The sequence below is a fragment of the Bombina bombina genome, chromosome 1 (assembly GCF_027579735.1).
Source record: "Bombina bombina isolate aBomBom1 chromosome 1, aBomBom1.pri, whole genome shotgun sequence".
NCBI classification, from domain to species: Eukaryota; Metazoa; Chordata; class Amphibia; order Anura; family Bombinatoridae; genus Bombina; species Bombina bombina.
In genome coordinates this window covers 84421417-84449415 of record NC_069499.1, presented here as the reverse complement: position 1 = coordinate 84449415, position 27999 = coordinate 84421417, and the positions used below count along the sequence as shown (strand labels likewise).

At 42.0% G+C, this 27999-nt stretch overlaps 1 protein-coding gene across 1 annotated transcript in view; it reads right to left on the bottom strand.

The window, feature by feature from the left end:
- Window positions 1-27999, bottom strand: part of LOC128644865 (uncharacterized) — a 504552-nt gene that overhangs the window by 365825 nt on the left and 110728 nt on the right. Inside the window, exon 2 of the mRNA XM_053697490.1 lies at window positions 4564-4675. Coding sequence (XP_053553465.1) covers window positions 4564-4675 — 112 coding nt within the window. The remainder of the gene's footprint in view (window positions 1-4563; window positions 4676-27999) is intronic.

The following is a 27999-nucleotide window of genomic DNA, read 5'->3' as shown; positions in this document are numbered from 1 at the left end:
TGTGTTTTCACCTTAGCTCTTCTTACTTCTCTGGTACCTCCCAAGACCAGATTGATACCTGGCTTTAACCTCAGACTGTGTTTTGACCTTGGCCCTTCTTACCCCTCTGGTACCTCACAAGCTATAATCCCTGGTGGCTACGCTATCCCGGTACGGTCCCATATTTTATTCTCTACTGTACATTTCTGAATCAGTCTCTGCCAGGAGTTGTCCAGAGCCTTTAGTTGGTTACTTCCTACCACTACATCAGTTTCTGGGTATTTGTGACTTGGAAACTAACTCGTGTAGGGTTACAATATTGAAACAGACCATCAGGTGTGGAAAATGCAGTCTTTTCTTTTCCCTGCTCTGTGAGAGGCACCTGCCAATAACACTTGGTAAGGTATATTGTGGTTAGGTAACTAGCTTTCCCCAGTCTCTCTACCAACGCATCAATTCTTGGCATAGGATACGCATCAAATTTTGAAATTGAATTCAGTTTATGATAATCATTTCAGAATGGAATTGTGTCATCAGGTTTTGGTACAAGAACTATTGGACTACTCCTGACCCATTGGGATTCCTCAGTAATGCCCAAATCTAACATTTTCCCAACTTCTGTTTTAATTGCCTCCCTACGGGCTTAAGATATTCTGTAGGGCTTAAGGTTAATCTTTTTCTCTGGTTCATTTATAATATCATGTTTGATAACATTAATTCTACTGGGGATTGTGGAAAATACTTTATTCTGAGGAACTCTTATCTCTCGTTTTTGGTGTATAGACAAGGTTTCTGAAACATTAACTTCAGGTTCACTTTTATCTTTAACAGTACTAGCTAATACTTTTGTAGTAACAAGGACCTCACTTTCTTTCCAAGGCTTCAATAAATTGACATAATATATTTGCTCCTCCTTCTGCCTACCCGATTGCCTTACATTATAATTAACTTCACCTGTCCTTGCAATTACTTTATAGGGTCTCTGCCAGGTTGCCAAGAACTTGTCTTTAACAGTGGAAACCAAAACTAGATCTCTGTCCCTGGCTAAAATACAGCTACCCTAGCATTCTTGTTTTTTTTTTTTTTTTAAATTAACTTTTTTTTTTTTATTTATTTTGTTTTCATTTTACATAAGGTATCAAACAGTCATTATACATTACGCTTATGTCTATTCATACTGTTCAGCAGGAATTAACAAAACCAATTTAACTACTACTCTACAAACTAACTCAGTGTTCCATAGTTAATACATGTCCCATATGGATATTACATGACTTTAAACCACAAGGACTGTCGGTCTTACCTATTATCAGTGTGAAGGTCGTGAGCCCATCTTATTTTAAAATTTGGTAATGTGGTGTTTTGAGGTTCTAATAAAAGTCTGCGAGATAATGATAAGGGGCTCTGGATTATCGTTTCTCTATCACATAATTTTTCCAAAGGGGTCAATGAGCGAAGAAATTCCTTTCTGTGGGGTGATGTTTGTAGGAAATGCTGAAGCTGTGCGTGTTTAAGCCAATGTGTAAACCTTCCGCCAGCAATAGTCCCTAGCCTGTGTCTATCCAGTAATTTCCCTTCTTCTATGAATCTGCACAGTGGGATTGTATATCCCCATTCCTTGAGTCTTCTAAATCCTTTATCCAAACCCCCCACCATCTCAGTGTTGAGAACTATAGGGAATAGTGGAGATCTAATGGAGGAGATATGAGGATATAGTATTTTTATTTTCTCCCATACTTTGAAAAGGTGTTTGTGTATATCTAAGTGTCTGCATTGCGTTGGTCTCAGATCAGAGGGGACCCAACACAACGCTCTTACAAATGGAACTTGTAAGATATGGGATTCGGTAGTCACCCATGCTTTGTGTGTTGTTGAACCGTGCCAGTCTAAAATTCTCTGGAGAGTCACTGCATGATAATATTCCTCTATTTTTGGCAGTCCCACCCCACCCATGCTCGTGGGCCTGTATAAAGTGTTTCTGTTAACTCTAGGTCTAATCTTGCTTCATACATAGGAATTTAACTGTCCTTGAACCCGAGCTATGAACCAGGAGGGGAGGTGTATTGGTAGAGCTTGTAGTAAGTATAGAATCTTGGGTAGTATCGTCATTTTAATAGAATGTATCCTTCCCCACCATGAAAGTGTTTTAGTTGCCCAAGTATTGAGGTCTCTTGATATGGTACTAAAAAGGGATAATTTTTCTTAAAGAGGGTAGAGGGATTAGGGGAGAGGTGGATACCCAGATACTTGACTGACTCTGACTGTAGCCACAAAGGGCAAACCCGCGAAAGTTTGCGAAATTCTGTTGGACTAAGTGATATGTTCAAAACTTCTGATTTTGTTTGGTTCACTAAAAAATTTGAAAAAGCACCGAATCTCTCGATTTCATGCAGTATCATTGGGATGGTACTACTGGGAGAGGTTGCCGAAAAAAGGACGTCGTCCGCATACATAGCAATTTTGAATTCGTTAGGTCCTATAGTGATGCCTCGTATATCTTTATTGGCGCGTATGTGGGCTGCGAATACCTCCATTGACAATATAAACAGAATGGGAGAGAGAGGGCACCCTTGTCGCGTACCATTTTGGATAGTAAATGGATCTGAAAGCAAGCCATTTACTCTAACTATAGCGCTTGGGCAGGTGTACAAGCTACAGACTCTATCATTTTGGTTCCAAATCCGAATGTTTCTAATGTTTTTTTGAGAAATTGCCAATTTGTCCTGTCGAACGCCTTTTCTGCATCTGTCATCATTATAACTGCCGGTATATTATGAAACTTTGCGTACGACGATAACATTAGCGCTCATATTGTATTGTCTCGTGCTTCGCGACGAGGCGTAAAGCCTACCTGGTCGGTATGTATAATGTCATTTAATACTGTATTTATACGGTTTGCTATTATTTTGCTAAATATCTTAATGTCCGAATTAAGTAAAGAGATAGGTCTGTAGCTTCTCGGTAGTTCCTGTGGTTTGTCTGGCTTTAATATTACTGCAATGTGTGCCATTAACATGTCCGGTGAAAATTTTAGGTTATTGTCTATGGCCTGGAACAAGGTCAAGAGATGGGGGGCTAGTATATGCTTAAAAGTTTTATAGTACGAGTTAGTGAACCCGTCTGAACCCGGGCTTTTCCCGCTGGGAGATGGGAGATAACAGTCAGTATGCCTTTTAGGGTTATTGGCATGTCCAAATCTCTCTTTTGGGTTAAAGTCAAAGGGTTTAGGTTGGCAGCATGGATATATCGGACCATTTCCTCTAAGTGTGTCTGTGTGCCCAGTGGTTTTAAGTTGTAAAGTCTTGCATAGAAGTCTCTGAAACTATCCGCAATTTCTTTGCTGTCATGAGTATCCGTCCCATTCTGCTTTTGTATTTTGTGTACATGTGTTAGACCCGTTTTAGTCCTCAGAGCCCTTGCTAGCATGGAGCCTGTTCCATTTCCTTTGAAAAAAAAGGTCTTTCTCAATTTTTGTGCTGTCCTCTGGGCCTCCCTTGTGAGTATGCTGTTAAGATCCGCCCTAACCTTAATTATTAATGATAGGAGGTTTGGGTCTTTTGGCCGTTGTTTATGTTCTAGTTCTAAGTCATGCAGTCTGGAGAGTAAGGAGTTAACCGCCAAATTGTGTGTTTTGTGAAGATAAGCTCTGTGTTTGATGCATTCCCCTCAAACTACTGCCTTGTGCGCTTCCCATACACTAAGTGGTGGTACATCTGTACTTGTGTTGAACTGAAAGTATTCTGTGATTGATGTGGTTAGAGATTGATATGTTGATGGGTGGCGTAGGAGATATTCATCTAGTCTCCATATATAAGGACTGACTGGGATTTCTGGCCATTTTAAGGAGATGGAGACTACTGAATGATCAGCCCATGTGGTTGGTTGGATATCTGAGTCTACTACAAGAGATAGACTTGATTGGTCAATATAAAGATAATCTAGCCGTGAATATGAAGCCCAAGGGTTAGAATAAAATGTATAATTCCTTTGTTGGGGATGTTGTATCCTCCATATAGCTATCAAACCCAATTGTCGAAGGCAACAATATACAAAGTCTGGGGGTCTATGAGCTGCATTAGTGTTAGGAACGGTCGTGTCCAACCGGGGGTCCATGGTTACATTGAGATCACCCCCCAAGATCAATACGCCTTTCTTGTTTTCTAGGACTAACGAAAGTAGTCTTTTAAAGAAGAGTGTTCTGCTAGCATTAGGCGCTTACACATTAACTAATGTCACTGGTCTTTTATACATTAAGCCTACCACTATGAGTATTCTACCTTCTTTGTCACCCACTGTTTTGATCAACTGAAAAGGTGTATTGCGGTGTATTAAAATACCAACCCCGTTTTTCTTCTTATCATTGGAATTAAGGTACCCTATTGGGAAGTCTCTTGATGAGAATTTGGGCTCTGCATTTTTGGGGAAGTGGGTTTCCTGTACAAATATGACCGAGCTTTTCAGTTTAGCAAACCACTTCAACGCTATAGATCTTTTTGAGGGGGAGTTAAGTCCCTTGGTGTTCTGAGATATTATGCCTATATTTCTATGCATTGTGTCGTATCAAATTTGGGTGTGTAGTCTTACCTTGAATGATAATACCACCTCCTGGAGGCGTCCGCTTCACCCCCCAGCCCGGAGGACCAGGACAGAACCCTTGTGGCTGCAAGAGATAACCATTGCTTCTATCGAAATATTTCTGTAAATGGACCAAAAAGGAACACATGAGCACTAATTAACTTACTAACAGTGAACATAACAATAATATCTAACATTTTATAAACTAATCTCATTCTACTGAAAATGGGAGGTAACAGCAATCCAAATGTTGCTGCTGTTCCTGCCAACTGTATTATAGAAATGAATGCATGTCCAGAGTATATGCAATAAAGTCTATGTCCATAATTAAGAACTTATTGGTACAAATGAAAAAAACGGTTATAAATATAAAAGAAACTTGTTACTGTTTAACCAGCCAAATGAACCGTTTGCACTATTTTCTTGCCCAGTATCAATGTTGGATCTGTTCTATACTAAGGAAAGTCCTATTGATGTGGTTGTTTCTGTCTTCATGGTGGAACTGTGCCATTAGATTCTCTATGCGTATGCTTCGGGGCCGTCGGCTTTAATTTCCTCTGGACCGTTGTCCATTTCTGCCTCTGTGCTTTCGGTGGTAGGCGCCGTGCTGAGTCTTCATCCTGTCCCCCGCCACCTTCTGCGGGTATCTTTGGTTTTGCAATATTTAATTGTGTGCAAAAAGTGTACAGATCTTCTAAGTCTCTGTAAATAGCCTCTTTATTATCTTTTAGTGCCCTCAAGGAAAAGGGGAAGCCCCAGCTATATGGTATTCCCAGACTTCTCAGGTGTTTGGTTAGGAATCCCACCTCTCAGCGTTTTGATAAGGTGAGAGGACTTAAATCTGCATATATTTGCAGAGGGGTGTCTAAGTAACGGACAGGCGATTTCTTTCTCGCTGCTGTTAAGATATTCTCTTTATCTTGAAAATAGTGGCATTTCAGGATAACATCCCTAGGTGGTGCAGAGGGCTGAGGTTTCGGCCTCAGCGCTCTGTGAGCTCTGTCCAGCATTATGTCTGTGTCGGGGTCTGTGTCCAGCAGGAAGCAGAACAAGTTTTGCAGGTATTGTTGCAGTGCCGCAGGCAAGATGGTTTCAGGGATACCCCTTATTCTTAGATTCTGTCTGCGGCCCCTGTTGTCTAAGTCCTCTATCTGGTTTTGCAGTTGTATGATCTCCGTGGTTTGGTGTTGAAGTTGTAGTGTTGTTAAATTTGTGGTCTCTGACACTTCCCCAGCATATTCCTCAAGCTGTACTACTCTGTTACCCAGATCAGTAATATTTTTTTTAACTTCAGCCAGACCATCCCGGATTAATTGACTGACCTGCTGCATAAAGGTTGAGAAATCCTCCTTAGAGGGTAATGCGTTCAGGTCTGCTCTGGTGAGGGGAGACTCATCTTCGTGGGGGGTGTCATCTGCACTAACCCTTTCTTCTTCTATGTCTGATGTGGGGGAGTTTGGTGTTGTTACATTCGGTGTGATCACTGTCTTAAAGAAAGAGTTCATTTTAGATCCTGAGGAATTTACTGGTTTTTGAATTTTGTCTGTTTTTGCTGTCTTCTGGACTCCATGGTAGTGTTGATTCTTATGGTGACTTTACACTGATGCTATTTTATGCTGCTTTATTCTTGCAATACAATTGCACTTAATGTCTCTGGAAAGTCACTCCCTGAATAAGGTTAATGCTTAGGGTAGCAATTACAGTGTTCTATAACCCTTTTTTCTCTTCTGGCTGGTTGCAAGGTTTACTTTACTGTATGTTTAATGATTTCATACCCTCTCCTGTGGGGCTACAGTGTTGTGACTCTAGTTGTGTAACAAACTATAGGAGGTGATGGCAGCCACAGACTGTTTTTATCTGTACTGCTTGAATGTAATTGTGTCTGTGCTACAGACCGGTGTTTGCACCTCTAGGCCTCCATGTATGGCTGAAAAAATGTCTGCATTTATTACCCCAGCCTCCGGTTTTCTTTGCACATAAGTCCCTTGGATGAGGGTGCACCGTGGCTAGCGTGTCCTTATAGTTATGGGTTATGGGCCCCCACTCTCCCCTCTCTTTACCTGGGCAGCGCTGTGTTGCTGGTGGCTATCGGTGCAACTACCGACTCATCCCCTGCTCCATTAGGCTGTGTCCGCTGCTATGCTAGCTCCAGAAAGGTCGGGTCCACGCCTCTCACTCCTACTCGGCTCTGCTGAAAATGGCGGTTTGCGCCACTGGCATAACACCTATAGGCCTGAGCTGTGCCGGATCAGGGAGCAGTTTATGTTCCTCCGGTGTCTCTCATTATGTGATTTTACTCTTTCAGGCTTCCCCAAACGCTTACACGCCTGAGTCCTTTATGATCTGCCTCTGGACTGCCGTTAGAAGGTGCGGCAGGAATCAGCTTCTGGGAGCACTACATTTTTGCGGCCATACTGGTCCGTGGCCGGCTCCGCCCCCCTTAAATTAACTTTTTATTGAGGATAAAGAGAATGACATATACAGTACAAATTAAGACATTCTGCGTGTAGCATTTATAGAGAACTTCAAACATTTTACAGGCAAAGTTCACATTTAACAGTGTATCATTGATAAGGGTAATAAACCAAGTTACCCCATACCTCAAGAAATAATCATTGACTGTATCTTTTGCTTTTGAATTCCCCGTAATCATTAGTAACCGAATGCCACTGGTCATTTCAGTATTCCCAATCATCGTTTAACTTTATAAACATACACAAATATGAACAAACATGATCCTTAATCTTAGTCAAGCTGTTAACTCTTTTATAGAATCAATGTGCACCACTTTAGGCACACCCCTCGGTCCCTGTGGTAGTAGGGAGAAACCCCCCCCCAAAAAAACCCATATCCTCAACCCGTCTCTCCCCCCCCCGCTATCCAGTTGCTGGTACAAGAATCCCCATTCACCCCTCAGGGAGGCTGTCAGCATAAATTCAGTGTGAGCAAAAGGGGCAAGAATTTGTCTCTGGTGTTCAATACTCATTGTAGCAATATATACCCGCCACTTATTTAAAAAGTGCTTTAGTCGTTTAGTAGTGTCCACCCTAGTGTCTAGTTGTTCTATGAGTAGCTGCCTGTAAAGACTACGTCTAAACGTTACAAAGGAGGGGGCGGTTTTCACAGTCCAAACCTTCAAGATAACCTTTCTTGCAACTAGAATTACCGTCGTGAGCAAAGGGCCTAGTCCAGGACTCTGCTCCCCCCAGTCCAAGAAACAAACCTGTTCAATTCCAATTTTAACCCTAATCGCCAAGGTATTGGTAATCCAATAAGCAACCTTTCCCCAAAACTGTCCAATCTGAGGGCACAAAAAGAAATAGTGAAGGAAGTCAGGATCAATCAATCTACATTTACTACATTAGGATTCCATTTAGATAGCCTGCGAGGAGTTAAGTAATCTCTATGTAACATTCTGACCTGAGATTCCCTGAGTGTCACAGATAATGTCGCCCTTCTCACAGTTTCTAAACTTTGCAGAATTGCTTCCGTCAGGCCCTCACCATTCATGTCTCTACTCCATTTGTTCGCTAGCGTCTCTAAATTTTTGGTTTCAGCCTTGCCAAGTAGTGTTTTGTATAGTCCTGAAATTGTGGATTTGCCTAATTTAAATGAGACCAGTGAAGGGTTGAGAGCATGTGGCTCCCAAAAGTGTGGATCTGCTTTGATTAGCTGGTTTATATAGTGTCTCATTTGTAGGTAAGCATAAAAAGGAGTCCTTGGTAATCTGAACTGGTGTTGCAAGTCAGTAAATGTTTTAACTCCCTGCGTAGTTGGATCCAGAGTGTCTCCCACCAGGCGCAGACCCGCACCCTCCCAAGTGATGAAGGGAGAAGTGTCAGCGCTCGGAGGGAAGTCACTGTTGTACCTTAGCGGTATCATCCTAGAAGACACGCAAACGCGCCCCAAATGACGTAGTGTCAGCTGCCAAACTTTCAATATGTCTCTGAGACACAGGAAGTTTCCTCCAGCCCTCCAAGGTCTGCTTAATTTCTCTACACACCCGGGTGATGTTAGCATGGTACAAGGTGTCAACATCTGTGGATAAGTGAATCCCTAAGTAAGTCAAGGTGGGGGTAGCTTCTTTGAATGGATAGACGCAGGTTTGAATACGGTGTCTACGGAGCCATAAAATCTCCGATTTGGTTTCATTTATTTTGTAGCCTGAAAAGGACCCAAAGGCCTCAATAGTTGCCAGAATTTTGGGGATATATTTTGCCGGATGTTCTACAAAATGAAGCATGTCATCCGCATAAAGGGCCAGGTGTAATCTTGCGTTTCCTATGGCGACACCAGGATAGACTCCACGCAGTTTGATCGCTAGGGGCTCCAGGGCCAGGTTGAAAAGAAGGGGAGAAAGGGGATACCCCTGACAAGTACCCCTCTGCAAGGTAATACGTGGAGAAAACAGGCCATTGGCCATAACATGGATCCAGGGAGCCGCATATACATTGCCAACATAACTCAGGAAGGCACCCGCAAATCCAAAGTGCCGCATCGCTTCAGGTGACTCTAGACCACCTGTCGAAGGCCTTCTCCGTGTCTAGGGACAGCAGGAAGGCCTCCGACTCACTTTGTGCTCCCATAGTTTTCGACCCGCCTGAAAAGTATGCTATTGCATGCAGAACACGTCGTACATTAGTCACTGAGGTTCTATTACACATGAACCCAGTCTGATCGGGGTGAATAATATCTGTCAGTATTACTTTTAGTCTGTCGGTCAAAATTTTCATTAGTACCTTGTAGTCCGAATTGAGAAGAGAAATCGGACGATATGACTCAGGCAATTCAGGGTCTTTTCCCGGTTTCGGAATCAGAGACATATGTGCCATGGTGAACGTCTTGGGAGGGGGAACCAAATCTCTGTAATACAGATTATATAATGTAGTAAGGGTAGGAGTCATTTGTGCCTTTAGCAATTTGTAAAATTCAATAGGCAGCCCATCTGGACCTGCCGCTTTACCATTAGACATGGAAGAAATTGTTTTCATTATCTCCTCTGGGGAGATAGAGGCATTTAAAACAGCCAATTGTTCCGTGCTAATCTGTGGCAGATCAAGGTCTTCCCAGAAAGAGGATATAGACTCCCCAGGGGGCACCTTCTGGGTGGCATACAGGTTGGAATAATATTCTGCCAGAGCATTCACAATAGACTTCGGGGTCTTGTGGGTGTTGTTATGGTATTTAAGGGCAGCAATTGGCCTACGCGCCTCACTATGGGTTGTCGGCGAGTCAAGCAATTTGCCCGATCTATCACCCCCTCTGTAATACTTGGCACTAGATCTAAGAATTTGTGTAACTGCCTGGTGATGGAGAAAGACGTCCAACTCTCCTTTACTAGTAAGGTATTTATTCTGTGACAAAGGATTCGGGTCACCTCAGTACGCGCCTGATAAGACTCTGTCAGAGTCTCCTGCAGTTTCCGCAGTTTGGCCTGCATTTTCCAACGCAACGTAGCTACATAGGATATGATATCTCCTGTTAATACTGCTTTGGCCGTATGCCAGAACAGTTCCGGAGTACTCAGATGCATTTGATTATCTGTATAGTAATCATTCCATGCGTGAGTCAGGTGTTTAGAAAAGGCATCCGAAGTATACAGATAACCAGGGAATTTTAGCGTGTTTTTATTAGAGACAAAGGGGTCCATAGAGATCTCCAGTTCGACAGGGGCATGGTCAGAGATCACTACATTGTGAATCTTAGTTTTGGTCACACTCGGAATTAGGTTGGGAGATATCAGAAAAAGATCTATGCTCGAAAGTGTTGGTGTTGCCCTAGAGATGCACGTAAAGTCTCTGCTTTCAGAGTTCCGCAGTCTCCAGATATCAACCAATTGTAAAGAGTCAGAGAGTCTAGAGAATACCTTTTTTTCAAAGGTTCCTTTGCTCTTGGGTCTAGGCCTTATCCTAGTGCGCTCTGGATCCTGTATTCTATCACATATGGAGTTAGGAGCCAGGTTAAAATCCCCCCCAAGCACTCCCCCCAAGCACTACGTCCGTTCCCATGTATGGGGTCAATGTTTGGATGAGTGTGGTCCAGAAAGCTGTGGATTTACAATTTGGAGCATATATATTACAGATTACCATTACTTTCTGGTTAATCCTAACCTGTACAATTAAATATCTCCCCTCACTGTCTTTGTGTGTTGCCATAACCTCAAACTTCCCCCGCTTCCCAAAGAGGATCACTATTCCCCTGCTCGAGTTAGTATGCGAAACATATTCTACCGATCCCACCCAATCCCTCCTAAGTTTTTCATGTTCCACCTCAGATAGATGGGTCTCCTGCAATAGTGCAATGTCGGCCCCTAAGCGTCGTAAGTGTGTCAATATAATGCTCCTTAGTTGGAGAATTAATCCCCCCCACATTCCATGAGAACAGTCTTACCGCCATCTAGGTGTAAGGAACGAGTACCGGTCGCCCCCCTCTCCAAGTAGGTGGACGGGAGAAGAAAAAAAAAAATATATATATATATATATATATATATATATATATTTTCACCCCCACCACCACGTTTCAGAGAATGATCACCGTGGACTAGGGATGTTTCAAAATGAACGGGTGTGACCTTTTCCCCAGAGAAAAAACAATTGTTAACAGTTACACATGAGTTGGCATCTTGCAGTAGTAACAAACATAAAAAGAAAATTTGGTACTCTCTAGGTTGGGGAATTTCTTCCACATCCATATTGTCTTGAAGATCTAGACTAAATACCTCTGTTTGTTCTGTACCTAAGTACAAAACCTATGCCCCATACCTTTGAGAACTGTACATTGGTAGTGTTATGACTACATATAATAAACAAATCAACAACCTGAACTGGCTCAGCGCTCGTCCCTGATAAAGCAATAATTGGGGAATTCTTTCCTCATCAATTCTGGCTTGGTTATCTAGACTAATGTTTACAAACTGCTCTGCACCCAAGCACAGAGCTTTTGTCCCAACTTTGCGAGAAATCAATGTTTGCAAGATTATAATGACACTTCGTAACAGTCCAACATAAAATAAAACATTAACATAGAAAACTTTAACAATATATTCAACTGTAACAGTATATCCCTGTTTGAGTAAGAAATACATCATAACTTATCATTAAGGGCTTCTATTATCCATACCATTTAGAAGTTTTTGACCTGTGATGTGGTATATTTGACACTCCTCAGCCCGGGTCTGAGTGAGAAGATCTAGGTGAACCTGCTGCTGACCTATTTTACTCTCTTCCCAGGAATTCAGTAACCTCCTGTGGGGTATCAAAGAACTTAGGGCCCGAGGAGGTCAAGAGTTTCAATTTAGCGGGATACAAAAGATATACCTTCCTGCCTTCCCCATTTAACCTAGAGCATAGTGGAGAGAACTCTTTACGCTTTCTCATGAGCTCAGAGGAGTAATCCTGAAATATGAGTAACCTCGAGCCTTCATACATAGTTGGGGAAACTTTTCTATAGGCACGCAAAATTTCCACCTTTAGCTGGAAATGCAATAGTTTGACCATGACTTGTCTAGGCTGTGTGTTACCTCTCTCTTGTTGCCTGCCTGGGCCTACCCTGTGTGCTCTCTCGACACTGCCCTTGAACACTGGGAGTCAACTTAAGTAATAAAGGCAAGGTGTCTTCTACAAAATGAATGAGGTCTTTGGGCTTTACACTTTCAGGTATCCCTAGTATACGCAAATTGTTGCGACGGGACCTATTTTCTAAGTCCTCTAACCTCTGGTGCAGGATCACATTTTGTTTCACTAGGGCGTCTATCTGAGTATCATGCGTGACAGATGTATCTTCAAGCCCTGAACACCCTATCTTCCATCTCAGTGAATCTAACAGAAAACTGTTTCATTTCCCCTGTTACGTGATCAAGACCTTTTTGTAAACATTCCATTTTGGGGAGAAAGATGGAGGAAAGCTGCTGTACCACAACATGTGTGTCCATAGGTATTGCATGAATATCCTGCACAACAGAAGTTATCTCTTGTGAGTGGTTAGCAGCTCCCCTAGCCTTTCCTGAACCTTTATTTTTCCCAGACATTTTACCTCCTGCCAAGAATTTATCCATAAAAACCAATCAGTCAATCACAATAATATCCCACTTATGCACCCAAATATTACTGTAGAAATAAAAGACAAACAGAACAATGTTGATGATTTGATCCGCTTGTCTTTAACCAGTTTGTGTCAAGGATCAGGTAGTGCGCGTCTTAAATAGTACTCCCAATGTGTCCGCTTGAAAAAACATAATTTATGCTTACCTGATAAATTCCTTTCTCCTGTAGTGTAGTCAGTCCACGGGTCATCCATTACTTATGGGATTATATCTCCTCCCTAACAGGAAGTGCAAGAGGATCACCCAAGCAGAGCTGCTATATAGCTCCTCCCCTCTACGTCATACCCAGTCATTCGATCGAAACCAAACGAGAAAGGAAAAACTATAGGGTGCAGTGGTGACTGGAGTTTAATTTAAAATTTAGACCTGCCGTAAAAACAGGGCGGGCCGTGGACTGACTACACTACAGGAGAAAGGAATTTATCAGGTAAGCATAAATTATGTTTTCTCCTGTTAAGTGTAGTCAGTCCACGGGTCATCCATTACTTATGGGATACCAATACCAAAGCTAAAAGTACACGGATGATGGGAGGGACAGGCAGGACCTTTACACGGAAGGAACCACTGCCTGAAGAACCTTTCTCCCAAAAACAGCCTCCGAAGAAGCAAAAGTGTCAAATTTGTAAAATTTTGAAAAGGTGTGAAGTGAAGACCAAGTTGCAGCCTTGCAAATCTGTTCAACAGAGGCCTCATTTTTAAAGGCCCAAGTGGAAGCCACAGCTCTGGTAGAATGAGCTGTAATTCTTTCAGGAGGCTGCTGTCCAGCAGTCTCATAGGCTAAACGTATTATGCTACGAAGCCAGAAAGAGAGAGAGGTAGCCGAAGCCTTTTGACCTCTCCTCTGTCCAGAATAAACGACAAACAGGGAAGAAGTTTGTCGAAAATCTTTAGTTGCCTGCAAATAAAATTTCAGGGCACGGACAACGTCCAGATTGTGCAGAAGTCGTTCCTTCTTTGAAGAAGGGTTAGGGCACAATGATGGAACAACAATCTCTTGATTGATATTCCTGTTAGTGACTACCTTAGGTAAGAACCCAGGTTTAGTACGCAGAACTACCTTGTCTGAATGAAAAATCAGATAAGGAGAATCACAATGTAAGGCCGATAACTCAGAGACTCTCCGAGCCGAGGAAATAGCCATTAGAAACAGAACTTTCCAAGATAACAGCTTGATATCAATGGAATGAAGGGGTTCAAACGGAACACCCTGTAAAACGTTAAGAACTAAGTTTAAACTCCATGGCGGAGCAACAGATTTAAACACAGGCTTAATCCTGGCCAAAGCCTGACAAAAAGCCTGAACGTCTGGAACTTCTGACAGACGCTTGTGTAAAAGAATGGACAGAGCTGAGATCTGTCCCTTTAACGAACTAGCAGATAAACCCTTTTCTAAGCCTTCTTGTAGAAAAGACAATATCCTAGGAATCCTAACCTTACTCCATGAGTAACTCTTGGATTCGCACCAATGTAAGTATTTACGCCATATTTTATGGTAAATTTTCCTGGTAACAGGTTTCCTAGCCTGTATTAAGGTATCAATCACTGACTCCGAGAATCCACGCTTTGATAGAATCAAGCGTTCAATCTCCATGCAGTCAGCCTCAGAGAAATTAGATTTGGATGTTTGAAAGGACCCTGAACCAGAAGGTCCTGTCTCAGAGGCAGAGACCATGGTGGACAGGACGACATGTCCACTAGATCTGTATACCAGGTCCTGCGTGGCCACGCAGGTGCTATTAGAATCACCGATGCTCTCTCCTGTTTGATCCTGGCAATCAGTCGAGGAAGTATCGGGAAGGGTGGAAACACATAAGCCATGTTGAAGACCCAAGGTGCTGTCAGAGCATCTATCAGAACCGCTCCCGGGTCCCTGGACCTTGAACCATAACAAGGAAGCTTGGCGTTCTGGCGAGACGCCATAAGATTCAGATCTGGTTTGCCCCAACGCCGAAGCAGTTGTGCAAATACCTCCGGGTGAAGTTCCCACTCCCCCGGATGAAAAGTCTGGCGAATTAGGAAATCCGCCTCCCAGTTCTCCACGCCTGGGATGTGGATCGCTGACAGGTGGCAAGAGTGAGACTCTGCCCAGCGAATTATCTTTGAGACTTCCATCATAGCTAGGGAACTCCTTGTCCCTCCCTGATGATTGATGTAAGCCACAGTCGTGATGTTGTCCGACTGAAACCTGATGAACCTCAGAGTTGCTAGCTGAGGCCAAGCCAGAAGAGCATTGAGAACTGCCCTTAATTCCAGAATGTTTATTGGAAGGAGACTCTCCTCCTGAGTCCATGATCCCTGAGCCTTCAGGGAATTCCAGACAGCGCCCCAACCTAGTAGGCTGGCGTCTGTTGTTATAATCGTCCAGTCTGGCCTGCTGAAGGGCATCCCCCTGGACAGATGTGGCCGAGAAAGCCACCATAGAAGAGAATCTCTGGTCTCTTGATCTAGATTCAGCATAGGGGACAAATCTGAGTAATCCCCATTCCACTGACTTAGCATGCACAATTGTAGTGGTCTGAGATGCAGGCGTGCAAAAGGTACTATGTCCATTGCCGCTACCATTAAGCCGATTACCTCCATGCATTGAGCCACTGACGGGTGTTGAATGGAATGAAGGACACGGCAAGCATTTAGAAGTTTTGTTAACCTGTCTTCTGTCAGGTAAATTTTCATTTCTACAGAATCTATAAGAGTCCCCAAGAAGGGAACTCTTGTGAGTGGCAATAGAGAACTCTTTTCTACGTTCACCTTCCACCCATGCGACCTTAGAAATGCCAGAACCAACTCTGTATGAGACTTGGCAGTCTGAAAACTTGACGCTTGTATCAGAATGTTGTCTAGGTATGGAGCTGCCGAAATTCCTCGCGGTCTTAGTACCGCCAGAAGAGAGCCCAGAACCTTTGTAAAGATTCTTGGAGCCGTGGCTAACCCGAAGGGAAGAGCTACAAACTGGTAATGCCCGTTTAGGAAGGCAAACCTTAGGTACCGATAATGATCCTTGTGAATCGGTATGTGAAGGTAGGCATCCTTTAAATCCACTGTGGTCATGAATTGACCCCTTTCGATCATAGGTAAGATTGTCCGAATAGTTTCCATTTTGAACGATGGAACTCTTAGGAATTTGTTTAGGATCTTTAAGTCCAAAATTGGTCTGAAGGTTCCCTCTTTTTTGGGAACCACAAACAGATTTGAGTAAAACCCTTGTCCGTGTTCCGACCGCGGAACTGGATGGATCACTCCCATTAATAAAAGGTCTTGTACACAGCGTAGAAACGCTTCTCTCTTTAACTGGTTTGCTGACAACCTTGAAAGATGAAATCTCCCTTTTGGAGGAGAAGCTTTGAAGTCCAGAAGATATCCCTGAGATATGATCTCTAGCGCCCAGAGATCCTGGACATCTCTTGCCCAAGCCTGGGCGAAGAGAGAAAGTCTGCCCCCCACTAGATCCGTTTCCGGATCGGGGGCCCTCACTTCATGCTGTCTTAGGGGCAGCAGCAGGTTTTCTGGCCTGCTTGCCCTTGTTCCAGGACTGGTTAGGTTTCCAGCCCTGTCTGTAGCGAGCAACAGTTTCTTCCTGCTTTGGAGCTGAGGAAGTTGATGCTGCTCCTGCCTTGAAGTTACGAAAGGCACGAAAATTAGACTGTCTAGCCCTTGGTTTGGCTCTGTCTTGAGGCAGGGCATGACCCTTACCTCCAGTAATGTCAGCGATAATTTCTTTCAAACCGGGCCCGAATAATGTCTGCCCTTTGAAAGGTATGTTAAGCAATTTAGATTTAGAAGTCACATCGGCTGACCAAGATTTAAGCCACAGCGCTCTGCGAGCTTGAATGGCGAATCCTGAATTCTTAGCCGTAAGTTTAGTTAAGTGTACTACGGCATCGGAAATAAATGAATTAGCTAGCTTAAGCACTCTAAGCTTGTCTGTAATCTCATCCAATGTAATTGAGTTAATGGTCTCTTCCAGAGACTCAAACCAAAATGCCGCCGCAGCCGTGACAGGCGCAATGCATGCAAGGGGTTGTAATATAAAACCTTGTTGAACAAACATTTTCTTAAGGTAACCCTCTAACTTTTTATCCATTGGATCAGAAAAAGCACAGCTATCCTCCACCGGGATAGTGGTGCGTTTAGCCAGAGTAGAAACTGCTCCCTCCACCTTAGGGACCGTCTGCCATAAGTCCCGTGTGGTGGCGTCTATTGGAAACAATTTTCTAAATATAGGAGGGGGAGAAAAGGGCACACCAGGTCTATCCCACTCCTTGTTAATAATTTCTGTAAGCCTTTTAGGAATAGGAAAAACGTCAGTACACGTCGGTACCGCAAAATATTTATCCAGCCTACACATTTTCTCTGGAATTGCAACCGTGTTACAATCATTCAGAGCCGCTAATACCTCACTAGCAATACACGGAGGTTCTCAAGCTTAAATTTAAAATTTAAAATGTCTGAGTCCAGTTTACTTGGATCAGATCCGTCACCCACAGAATGAAGCTCTCCGTCCTCATGTTCTGCAAATTGTGATGCAGTATCAGACATGGCTCTAATATTATCAGCACACTCTGTTCTCACCCCAGAGTGGTCGCGTTTACCCCTAATTTCTGGCAATTTAGATAATACTTCAGTCATAACATTAGCCATGTCTTGTAAAGTGATTTGTATGGGACGTCCTGATGTACTTGGCGCCACAATATCACGCACCTCCTGAGCGGGAGACGAAGGTACTGACACGTGAGGAGAGTTAGTCGGCATAACTTCCCCCTCGTTGTCTGGTGAAATTTTCTTTACATGTACACTTTTATTTAAAGTAGCATCAATGCAATTAGTACACAAATTTCTATTGGGCTCCACATTGGCCTTTAAACATATTGCACAAAGAGTTTCCTCTGTGTCAGACATGTTTAACAGACCAACAATGAAACTAGCAAGCTTGGAAAATACTTTTGAAATAAATTTACAAGCAATATAAAAAACGTTACTGTGCCTTTAAGAAGCACCAATAAACTGTCACAGTTGAAATCACAATGAACAAAATTTGTTATAGCAACCAAATTTTCACAGTAAATGCATTAAATTAGCAAAGGATTGCACCCACCAGCAAATGGATGATTAACCCCTTAATACCCAAAAAACGGATAACAGAATATAAACGTTTTATCACAGTCAAAAGCACAGTCTCACAGGTCTGCTGTGAGTGATTACCTCCCTCAAAACTAGTTTTGGAGACCCCTGGGCTCTATAGAGACGTCCTGGATCATGGAGGAAGGAATAGGAAGACTGTGACTGAATTCTTACTGCGCAAGAAAGCGCCAAAATAGGCCCCTCCCACTCATATTATAACAGTGGGGAAGCTCAGTAAACTGAATGTATTCATAAATAAACGATAGCCATGTGGAAAAATAATGCCCAAAAGATTTTATCACCAAGTACCTCAGAAAAAAACGATTAACATGCCAGTGAAACGTTTTAAAATAAAATTATGAAATGATACTAATAAGCCTGCTGCTAGTCGCTTTCACTGCAGTGGGGGCTCAAATATAAGTTACATGTATACAGTATTTTCTTAGTGAAGTTCCATTCCCCAGAAATACCTCAGTGTAACATACATACATATCAGCCTGATACCAGTCGCTACTACTGCATTTAAGGCTGCACTTACATTATATGGGTATTAGCAGTATTTTCTCAGTCAATTCCATTCCTTAGAAAATAATATACTGCAACATACCTCCTTGCAGGTGAACCCTGCCCGCTGTCCCCTGTTCTGAAGTTACCTCACTCCTCAGAATGGCCGTGAACAGCAAATGGATCTTAGTTACGACCGCTAAGATCATACACAAACTCAGGTAGATTCTTCTTTGAATGCTGCCTGAGAAAAAACAACACACTCCGGTGCTGTTTAAAATAACAAACTTTTGATTGAAGATATAAAAACTAATTTTAATAACCACAGTCCTCTCACACGTCCTATCTATTAGTTAGGTGCAAGAGAATGACTGGGTATGACGTAGAGGGGAGGAGCTATATAGCAGCTCTGCTTGGGTGATCCTCTTGCACTTCCTGTTAGGGAGGAGATATAATCCCATAAGTAATGGATGACCCGTGGACTGACTACACTTAACAGGAGAAATGAACCAAGTGGGAAATAAAACAATAAGCTCTCCAAGGCAGAGTGATTCTCCAAACTGCAGCAGTGAAGCAGTATTTATATTTGTATTTGTGGGGCCCGCAAATTGACCGGAGCTGTCTTATGTCTATATGTCCCAGTATAGTCTCTCACCGGCCCAGCTCCTAGCACAATGCCCAGGCCAAGATGTCCCAAGCAGTGCACAGCAAAAAAAAGGGGGTAATATGTCACAAATAGTGGATGAATCACATGTATGAGGGGATAGTAGTCTGTCCTCCCTCAGTTATCTTCCAACCCCAAGTGATTATATGGGAGCGAACACTATTACCTGTGCAGGCGATGTGGAGCGGCAGCGGCCTTCCCGTATGCAGCCGAGGCAATTCTCAAGTGACCCGCTACCAGATGCAAACTTTGTCCTCTTAGGAACCCGGAGCCAGCCCCGTTGGGCCAAGCAAGCAATGCCGCAGTTCTGGTGGGCAAGATCCTTGTCTCAGGTCAGCTCTTCCTCTCGAGGAGACACAGGGCAAGATGGCGTCTATCGTCGTTGCGCTCTTTTGTTTTTCGCGCCACTGTGAACTGTCCACTCTCTTTGGTCAACTGCTGCCCATGGGTGTTCTCGGTCAGACAGCCCCAAGCAATCTGGGTAATATTCCCTTGGGCTTCCTGTAGGAGATGTATCGGTAAGACCGTTTACCTCCGTGCACCGAGTGCAATAGCCCCAGGGATCAAATCTGTGCCCGATCGTGTCCCAATGGTTAAGTCCACTCCAATGTGTGAGGCCGGTCTGCCGACAGTGGATAATCCTCCCACAAACTTGACTGAGTGGCGTAAGTCAGTCTCTCAAACAGGATTGCTCTGTAAAAACCTGAATTGTGCAGGCGCACTTCCATGTGCCGTTGTGCTTGCACCTGTTGTGTCAAGGCTAAAGTGCACACGGGCTATTTTAGGAGTCAGAGGTAGTGGATTCGGGCTGAATCTAGCGAAAAATACCCAATTTCATTCAGTATAGCTCCGGAGCTGTTAACTCCAGCTGCCTACTCCTTAGCCCGCCCACCGGAAGTCTCCTAGCATTCTTGTTTTAACTTTTCTTTTGAACTTGTTAGACCTTCTTTCATATGTTCTTTATTTATAGGAATAATGGCTGCCATACACTCCTGCATCTGAGAAATATGTTCAATAACACTACAATGTGGGGTAGCCTCCAGTTTTCATGTCTTCTTACAGTCATGTGAAAAAGAAAGTACACCCTTTTTGAATTATATGGTTTTACGTATCAAAGCATAATAACAATCATCTGGTGCTTAGCAGTGTAGGTAATTTATATTCCCTCCGGCCGGAGTTTATTACTTCCTGACTTGTGAAGCTGATTTACCAATTTCCAATAAACAGGCACCTGGAGAATCGCCAAATAATAGACAAACACAGAGAGAGAGGTACTTGGCAATTCTGTTTATTATCAGCATAGACAAATTAGTTATACATTCTGAACCCCATAAAAATGGGAAGTTATTTTTCCAAATATGGGCACACGACAATTTCTTTATAATGTACTTATCAGCGATTTATAATGCCCAGCTCCCCCCAATATTTTAGTAGCACTGTGGTTTTGTTAAAAGAACAAAATATGTTGCAATTGCACGTAGACAGGAAACCTTGAAGCTCTGATATTGAGAAATTACAGAAAACAAAAGAATATAATGTATTTTACCATTTAACAGAAATATTTAACCCTATGATTATATGATTATATGCAGTAATATAACAATAAGTGATAAGGCTCATACTTATATAGGGCCTATTGGATATATAGGTATATATATATATATATATATCTTCAAGCAGGTCTTAAAATTAGGTAAATACAACCTCAGATGAACAACACATGGCATATTACACTGTGTCATGGTTTATTTAACAAAAATAAAGCCAAAATGGAGAAGCCATGTGTGAAAAACGAAGTACACCTTATGATTCAATAGCTTGTAGAACCACCTTTAAATTTAGCAGGAATACCTTGAAGGAATATTTTTCTGTATGACTTTATCACTCTCTCACATCGTTGTGGAGGAATATTGGCCCACTCTTCTTTACAACGTTGCTTCAGTTCATTGAGGTTTGCAGGCATTCGTTTATGCACAGCTCTCTTAAGGTCCCGTCACAGAATTTAAATCGGGTTGAGGTCTGGACTTTGATTGGACCATTGCAACACCTTCTTTTCTTTTTCAGTCATTCTGATGTAGATTTGCTGGTGTGCTTGGGATTATTGTCCTGTTGCATGACCCAATTTCAGCCAAGCTTTAGCTGTCGGACAGATGGCCTCACATTTAACTCTAAAATATTTTGGTATACAAAGGAGTTCATGGTCGACTCAATGACTGCAAGGTGCCCAGGTCCTGGGGCTGCAATGCAATCCTAAATCCTCACCTCTTTACCATGTGCTTGACAGTTGGTATGAGCTGCTTGTGCTGATATGCTGTGTTTTCACCAAATGTTGCACTGTGCATTATGGCCAAACATCTTCACTTTGGTCTTGTCTGTCCAAAGGACATTGTTTCAGAAGTCTTGTAGTTTGTTCAGATGCAACTTTGCAAACCTAAGCTGTGCTGCCATGTTCTTTTTAGAGAGAAGAGTCTTTCTCCTGGCAACCCTTCCATACAAAACATACTTGTTCAGTCTATTTCTTATTGTACCGGACAGTCCGGTATTTCCATTTACTGCCCGGTATTATGTTTAAAAATATACCGGACAGTATTTAATTCGAGTGACATTTCAGTCACATGAACCTGGGAGAATGCGTAGCACACAGAGATTGCAGCCGCTCCTTCTGACCCTGCTGGAAGTGAGTGACATAATCTGAGTCACGTGATGCTGAAGTCCAGCGCGGGTGCTCTAAACTTGCAAGGTACTGGGAGTGAGTCAAGCAGACCGGTGTTCTATCAGGCCGTCTGCCACTTGTGATTACTTTAAGAGGGCGGCCGCAAATCTATTTACTGGAAGACCGATATGCATGTGGGGAAGTATAGCAGCCAGCCATAGACACAATAATGAGTTTGGAAGCTAAGATACAGAAGGTATTTGTTTTGACTGTATCGTTGTGTCAAACCGGACATAGACGTATAAAGCTCTCTGGTAAAACATAATACAAACATAATATCCGTATATTACACTTTTGGAATTAGTCCATATTCGCAAATGCATTCAGTGGACACTCCAGAAAATACAGTCCCACAAATAAAACCGCATGCACTCTCAGGTTATACAGCCACAGTGACTATTTCTGTCATATAAATACTTCGAATGAAAATGACTTTAGCACAATAGAAATAAAAGAGTACGCGCAATTATTTGAATTCACAGGCACACTCAGAATGGGACCTGCAGATTCTGATATAGTACACCCATTTTTGGATTTACATACTCAAGATGAGCATTTTCACACTATGATGCAGTTACTACAGGGGAGTCCATAACATCCCCCCAAAATTTTGATTTTATATGCAGTATTTAGCAGATCTGTATATATGTATGTGTGTGTTAGTGTATATATATATATATATATATATATATATATATACTAACACACTTTTGTTTTACCCATCTTCTCCCCCCCCCCCCCCCCCCGGTTATATGTCAGGTATTTTTGAGGCAGACACCTGGCAACCCTAGTAGAGTCTGAGATGTAACTCGTGGGTTTTTTGCAATTTCTTTGATCTTGGGATGAATTTGCTGGTGCCTCTACTCCTGGGAAAATTGGCAACTGTCTTGAATGTTTTCCAGTGGTGAATAATCTCACTGTAGAATGATGGAATTTAAATTGTTTGGAAATGTCCTTATAACCCTTCCCAAATTGATGGGCAGCAACAATTGATTCTCCAAGATCATTGCTGATGTCTTTCCTCCTTGGCATTGTGTTAACACACTCCTGAATGCTCCAGACCAGCAAACTGCTAAAACTTAGGCTTTTATAGATGTGGCCACACTTATTGATGATCAATTAATCAAGGGCATTTGATTAGCAGTAAGTACTTAGTTTTCACACATGGCTTCTCCATTTTGGCTTTATTTTTGCTAAATAAATCATGACACAGTGTAATATGTCATGTGTTGTTGTTCATCTGAGGTTGTTTTTATTTACTTAACCGGCTAAGGACCAGATGGATTGTTATTATAACCTGATACGTAAAACCATAGAATTCAAAAAATGGTTTACTCTCTTTTTCACATTACTGTAGCTATGTCCAGTAAACCCTTGGGATGACTGCCATACAATAACTCAAAGGGAGAGAACCCAGAAGACGCTTGGGGCACTTCTCTAATTGTAAATACCACATATTGCAACAAAAAAATTCAAATTTTTCCCCATCTTTGTCAATAATTTTTTGCAACATAGCTTTTAAAGTTTTATTGAACCTTTCAACTAATCCATCAGTCTGTGGGTGGTACACAGAGGTTTTTAACTTTTTAATGTTAAGTTTACATAATTCCTTTGTAACCCGTGACATAAATGGAGTACCCTGATTAGTCAAGATCACTTCGGGTATCTCAACCAAGCTAAACATTAGTTCCTTAGCAATGGATTTTGCCGAGGTTGTTCACATGGATATTGACTCTGGGTCTCAGGTAGCATAGTCTAATATAACCAAAACCTCTAGAGGGCTGAATTCCGCTGCTGGAATTCAGCATTGTACACAAGCGCTATTTTGCGCTCGTGCACAGCCAATCACATGTGGGCAGGAGCTGTCAATCTCCCCAGTCAGACAAGACCGGGGAGATTGAAATTTGCCACCTAAGATGTGGTAAAAGGTTAGGGAAGCAGCGGTCTAATGACCACTGCTTGTTGAATACAGTCTGCAGGTTCTCTTGTGAGAACCTGCAGTCGTAGGTGGTTGAAGGATGGCGAAAGCCTTTGATAAATCAACCTCAATACAGTAAATCATTATCTACTTCAAAATAAAGTTAAGTAAGAGGCTTATCTGGATTAACCTGTGAACCATTTTGTAGCAAGATATTATCTCTGGCAAATACCGAAGTTGGATGACACCACTTTAAAGTTACCTGTGTTGGCTTCCAAACCAATTCTTCTTCTATTTTGTTCTGCACTACTAGTTGGCCCTTCCTCAGTTTGTTCTGGGTTATCACCAACTACTTATTTTATAGGTGTTAAAGGGACAGTCAACACCAGAAATGTTGTTGTTTAAAAAGATAAATAATCCCTTTATTACCTATTCCCCTGTTTTGCATAACCCTGTTTATCTTTGTTTGAAAAGATCTAATCTCATTAAAGGGACACTGAGCCCAATTTTTTTCTTTCGTGATTCAGATAGAGCATGCCATTTTAAGCAACTTTCTAATTTACTCCTATTATCAAATTTTCTTCATTCTCTTGGTATCTTTATTTGAAATGCAAGAATGTAAGTTTAGATGCTGGCCCATTTTTGGTGAACAACCTGGGTTGTTCTTGCTGATTGGTGGATAAGTTCATCCACCAATAAAAAAAAGTGCTTTCCAGAGTCCTGAACCAAAAAAAGCTTAGATGCCTTCTTTTTCAAATAAAGATAGCAAGAGAACAAATAAAATTTGATAATAGGAGTAAATTAGAAAGTTGCTTAAAATTGCATGCTCTATCTGGGTTCAGTGTCCCTTTAAGTGGGGAGGTAAATAATGTTTTGAAGTTTGTACTTTAAGCTAGGGAGCAAATGCTCTCTTTTGAATTTTTGGGATACTTCCCCTTCTAGACACAGTACACCAAGGGTGGCTATTCAAGCAGTTACCTTTGTTTGCAAAACAAACAGACAATAGACTGAGAATAAAGTGAATACAAATCCTGGTTATTATCCAAATTCATTGATGTTGCTTCAACATCATTAGGTCAGTTATTAGCTATATGCCCATACTCTTTGCATTTAAAACATTTTATACTAGATTTAGAAGGGCTCTGGGGCTTCAGACTCCGGGTTTTATTTTGGATGGGGTAAAGCAACAGATCCCCAGCTAAAACATATCTCTCCACAAGCTCCACCAGCTGGTTATTGGTTTAGGGATCACTCTGATTCATCCACTGGCAAAGGGCAACTGGTAAGATCCTCAGGAAAGATCCATTACAAGTAGCTCCACAATGACATTGGGTGAATTAGTCTCAGGTTTTAGCTACTTTCTATGTAGATGTAATAGGTCAAACATCTTACAGTTCTATCCTTGCTGTAATTCTAGGCATGAAACCTCTGGGCAAGAACTGCATTAGTCACACCAGGCGAGCCAACATTTCTGCCTTTTATTGTTTATAGTCCTTGGCTTGCTCTGGATTCAAATAATAGTACGCTTTCTGGGGTTCTCCACTCAGAAACATCAAGTACACCCGCTCCCTCAGTCACAGGCCAGCCCTCCCTCTTAGTGGTTAGCTCAAATGCCATTAGGTAAGCCTCTACATTGTCTGTAGCCATCATCTTTTGCAGGTGACTACTTACGCCAAACACTCAAGAACTTTGTGGTGCTCCTGCTGCACTCCCGGACAGCCTCCCAGACTGGCACTTTACTGATCCTTGCTCAGCAAACAATGCACCACTGCTAGTGTAGCTGTCATCTGCTTAATCAGGGATTTTGTATTTTTTTCTGACCAGTTCTTGAAAAGCTGCAACGTTACCCTGCTGTGTAACATTGGTCTTTTGCAGCACTGCTGCAGATTGGATCAGAATTTTAACAACTTCTCCCATTTTTGCAAATTGTCTCTTTTTGCTTTACAGACTTATTAGTGTGCCATCCGATACTACCCCTCTCCTTGGGATTTTGTCCCCGGAACAGCTTTGACACACAGTCTTCACAGCAGAAAGTATTCCACACACACTGGATTTAGATGTAAAAGCCTTGGCCTGTTTATTCACAGATAATTTGCAGGTATACCGTTTAAACAAGCTAAATCCTTGTACAATGGCACTTACTAAACAGAATAAAGCATTCCTGACTAAAGTTGTGTGGCTTCCACTGCAAAATTACAAACAGATTTAAAAACTTACAGGCCTAGGACCTCTAGACAGCAGCACAACTTCAACATATATTCTGTCTTTCACATACAGGTTCTCACTAGCAGCCTCACATTAAAGGGACAGTACACTGTAAAATTGTTTTTCCATTAATGTATGTTAAATGACTTGTTATACCAGCTGCAGAGTATAAAATATTTGAGAAATTGCATTTTCAGGTTTATTTGTGTATATGAAGTAGCTGGTTGTGTGCTTTTAAACCACAGCCTATAACAATGGGTTGAGCTTCAGGTAAGATCAGATCTCATTATGTTATAACTTTGTGTACACAGACTTGCTTCCTTGTCTTTTATTTGTCTGGAACACCAAAGCTTAATACATAGAGAGAACAATGGAAAATTATAATTTTATTACTGAACTATCCTGCACCCCCACTGAGGGTGTAATTTCTTCTGCTGGCTGTGTTTACTTAGGCTTGTCAATAGCCTATACTCCAGTATCAAAACTTTCAATATAGGTGGGGATACCACAGGCTAAATCAGCAGTTTCAAATGCTGAAATAGGAGTAAAGGAGCTACTTGTAAACAATTTAATACACTCTAGCAGGTAAAATGGATCATTGGGAATAATTTAAATAGGAGAACATTTTTGGGTGAACTGTCCCTTTAATTAACTGCAGGTGAGAAAACCTTAGCTTATAGGGAAAACCTGAACTGAATTCCTCACCTGCAATTCTCTGCCACGTCTACACTGTGAAGTGGATTACCAGCCCATAATACACAATTAATAGTACATTTTCAATTCCACCAAGAACATTATGTAGTAACTGAGATTCCATTATACACAATCCAATTAGCTCTGTCACAATACACACATACATAAAAAGCTTTGAGCCCTTTCTAATCGAGCACCCGAACAAAGACCATATCCCTTTAAATCACTGTGAAAACATTTATTCCAATAACAAACATTTATATTACATTTAATATGTAAAAATATAAGTTAAATACTTTAATATGTGTTACATGTGTTTTGTTATGTATATTTTTAAGCATTAACACTTTAACACTACACTTTGTAGAGCTATGTTGTGTTGCGCTCAAGCACAACACTTAATTTACCACTTGTAATATGTGTGATAATAGCAGACCCCATGCAATCCATTCAAAGTATAGCGGTACAAAAAAAATCAGCCATATTAAGATTTTCTGGTAAACCTTTTTTACCATCCACTTGTAATACCCAATTGTGCACTATTCTTTTGCAAGGTTGTGCTAAGGATAATGCACCCTATGCTATCAGTTGCACTCCACTTGTAATCTAGTCCTATGTGTGTATCACCCACAAAGGGGTTAAACACAAAGTCCAGTTCTTGCAACAGAATCCAAATGAATATTGATAACTACGAGCAACTGTTGCTCCTCATTGGCTGACTGTCATTGCGCTGCTTAAATACTACTGCATGGACTTTACCTGTGTGTTTAACCCGTTTGTGGGTGTAACTAGGGTTGCCAGGTGTACAGTATTTAACCAGACAGTGTAGTATTTCATCAGGATGCCCAGTAAAATCAATACAAAAATACCATGCTTAAATTTCCGTTTTTTTAAAGTCCCCTAAGGGATCATATGGGGTAGATTTACCAATGTCTGTCCAACATGATATGCTGTAGCGTATCATGTCTGACAGACATCGCTGAATTCCGACAGCATACGTTGTCGGCATTTATCATTGCACAAGCAGTTCACAAGAACTGCTTGTGCAATGCCGCCCCCTGCAGATTCGCAGCCAATTGGCTGCTAGCAGGTGGTGTCAATCAGCCCGATCGTAGAGGATCGGACGGATTGAAGACTGCAGCCTCAGAGGCAGCGGACAAGTTATGGAGCAGCGACCTTTAGACCCCTGCTTCATAACTGCTGTTTACGGCAAGCCTAAAGGCTTGCGCGGAAACCGGGGCATACTGCTCCATTCGGAGCTTGACAATTCGGCCCCTATGACTCTATGGATTACATATATGTAATTAAAGGGTAAAAAAAAAATCACTGTTTTACATGTCATGTGCAATTTTGTCTGTTTTATTTAGCTACTAGGGTAAAATATCAGCTTTTTTTACTGGCAACCATGGTTGGTGTTGGTTGGTGTTAAAAGCACTGCCCTGTGGGTGCTACTTGCAGTTAAGGCGTGCATCAAATCAGTGCTGTGCGTGTCAATGGCATCCAGAGATAAAATGATTGCTTTCAGTGTT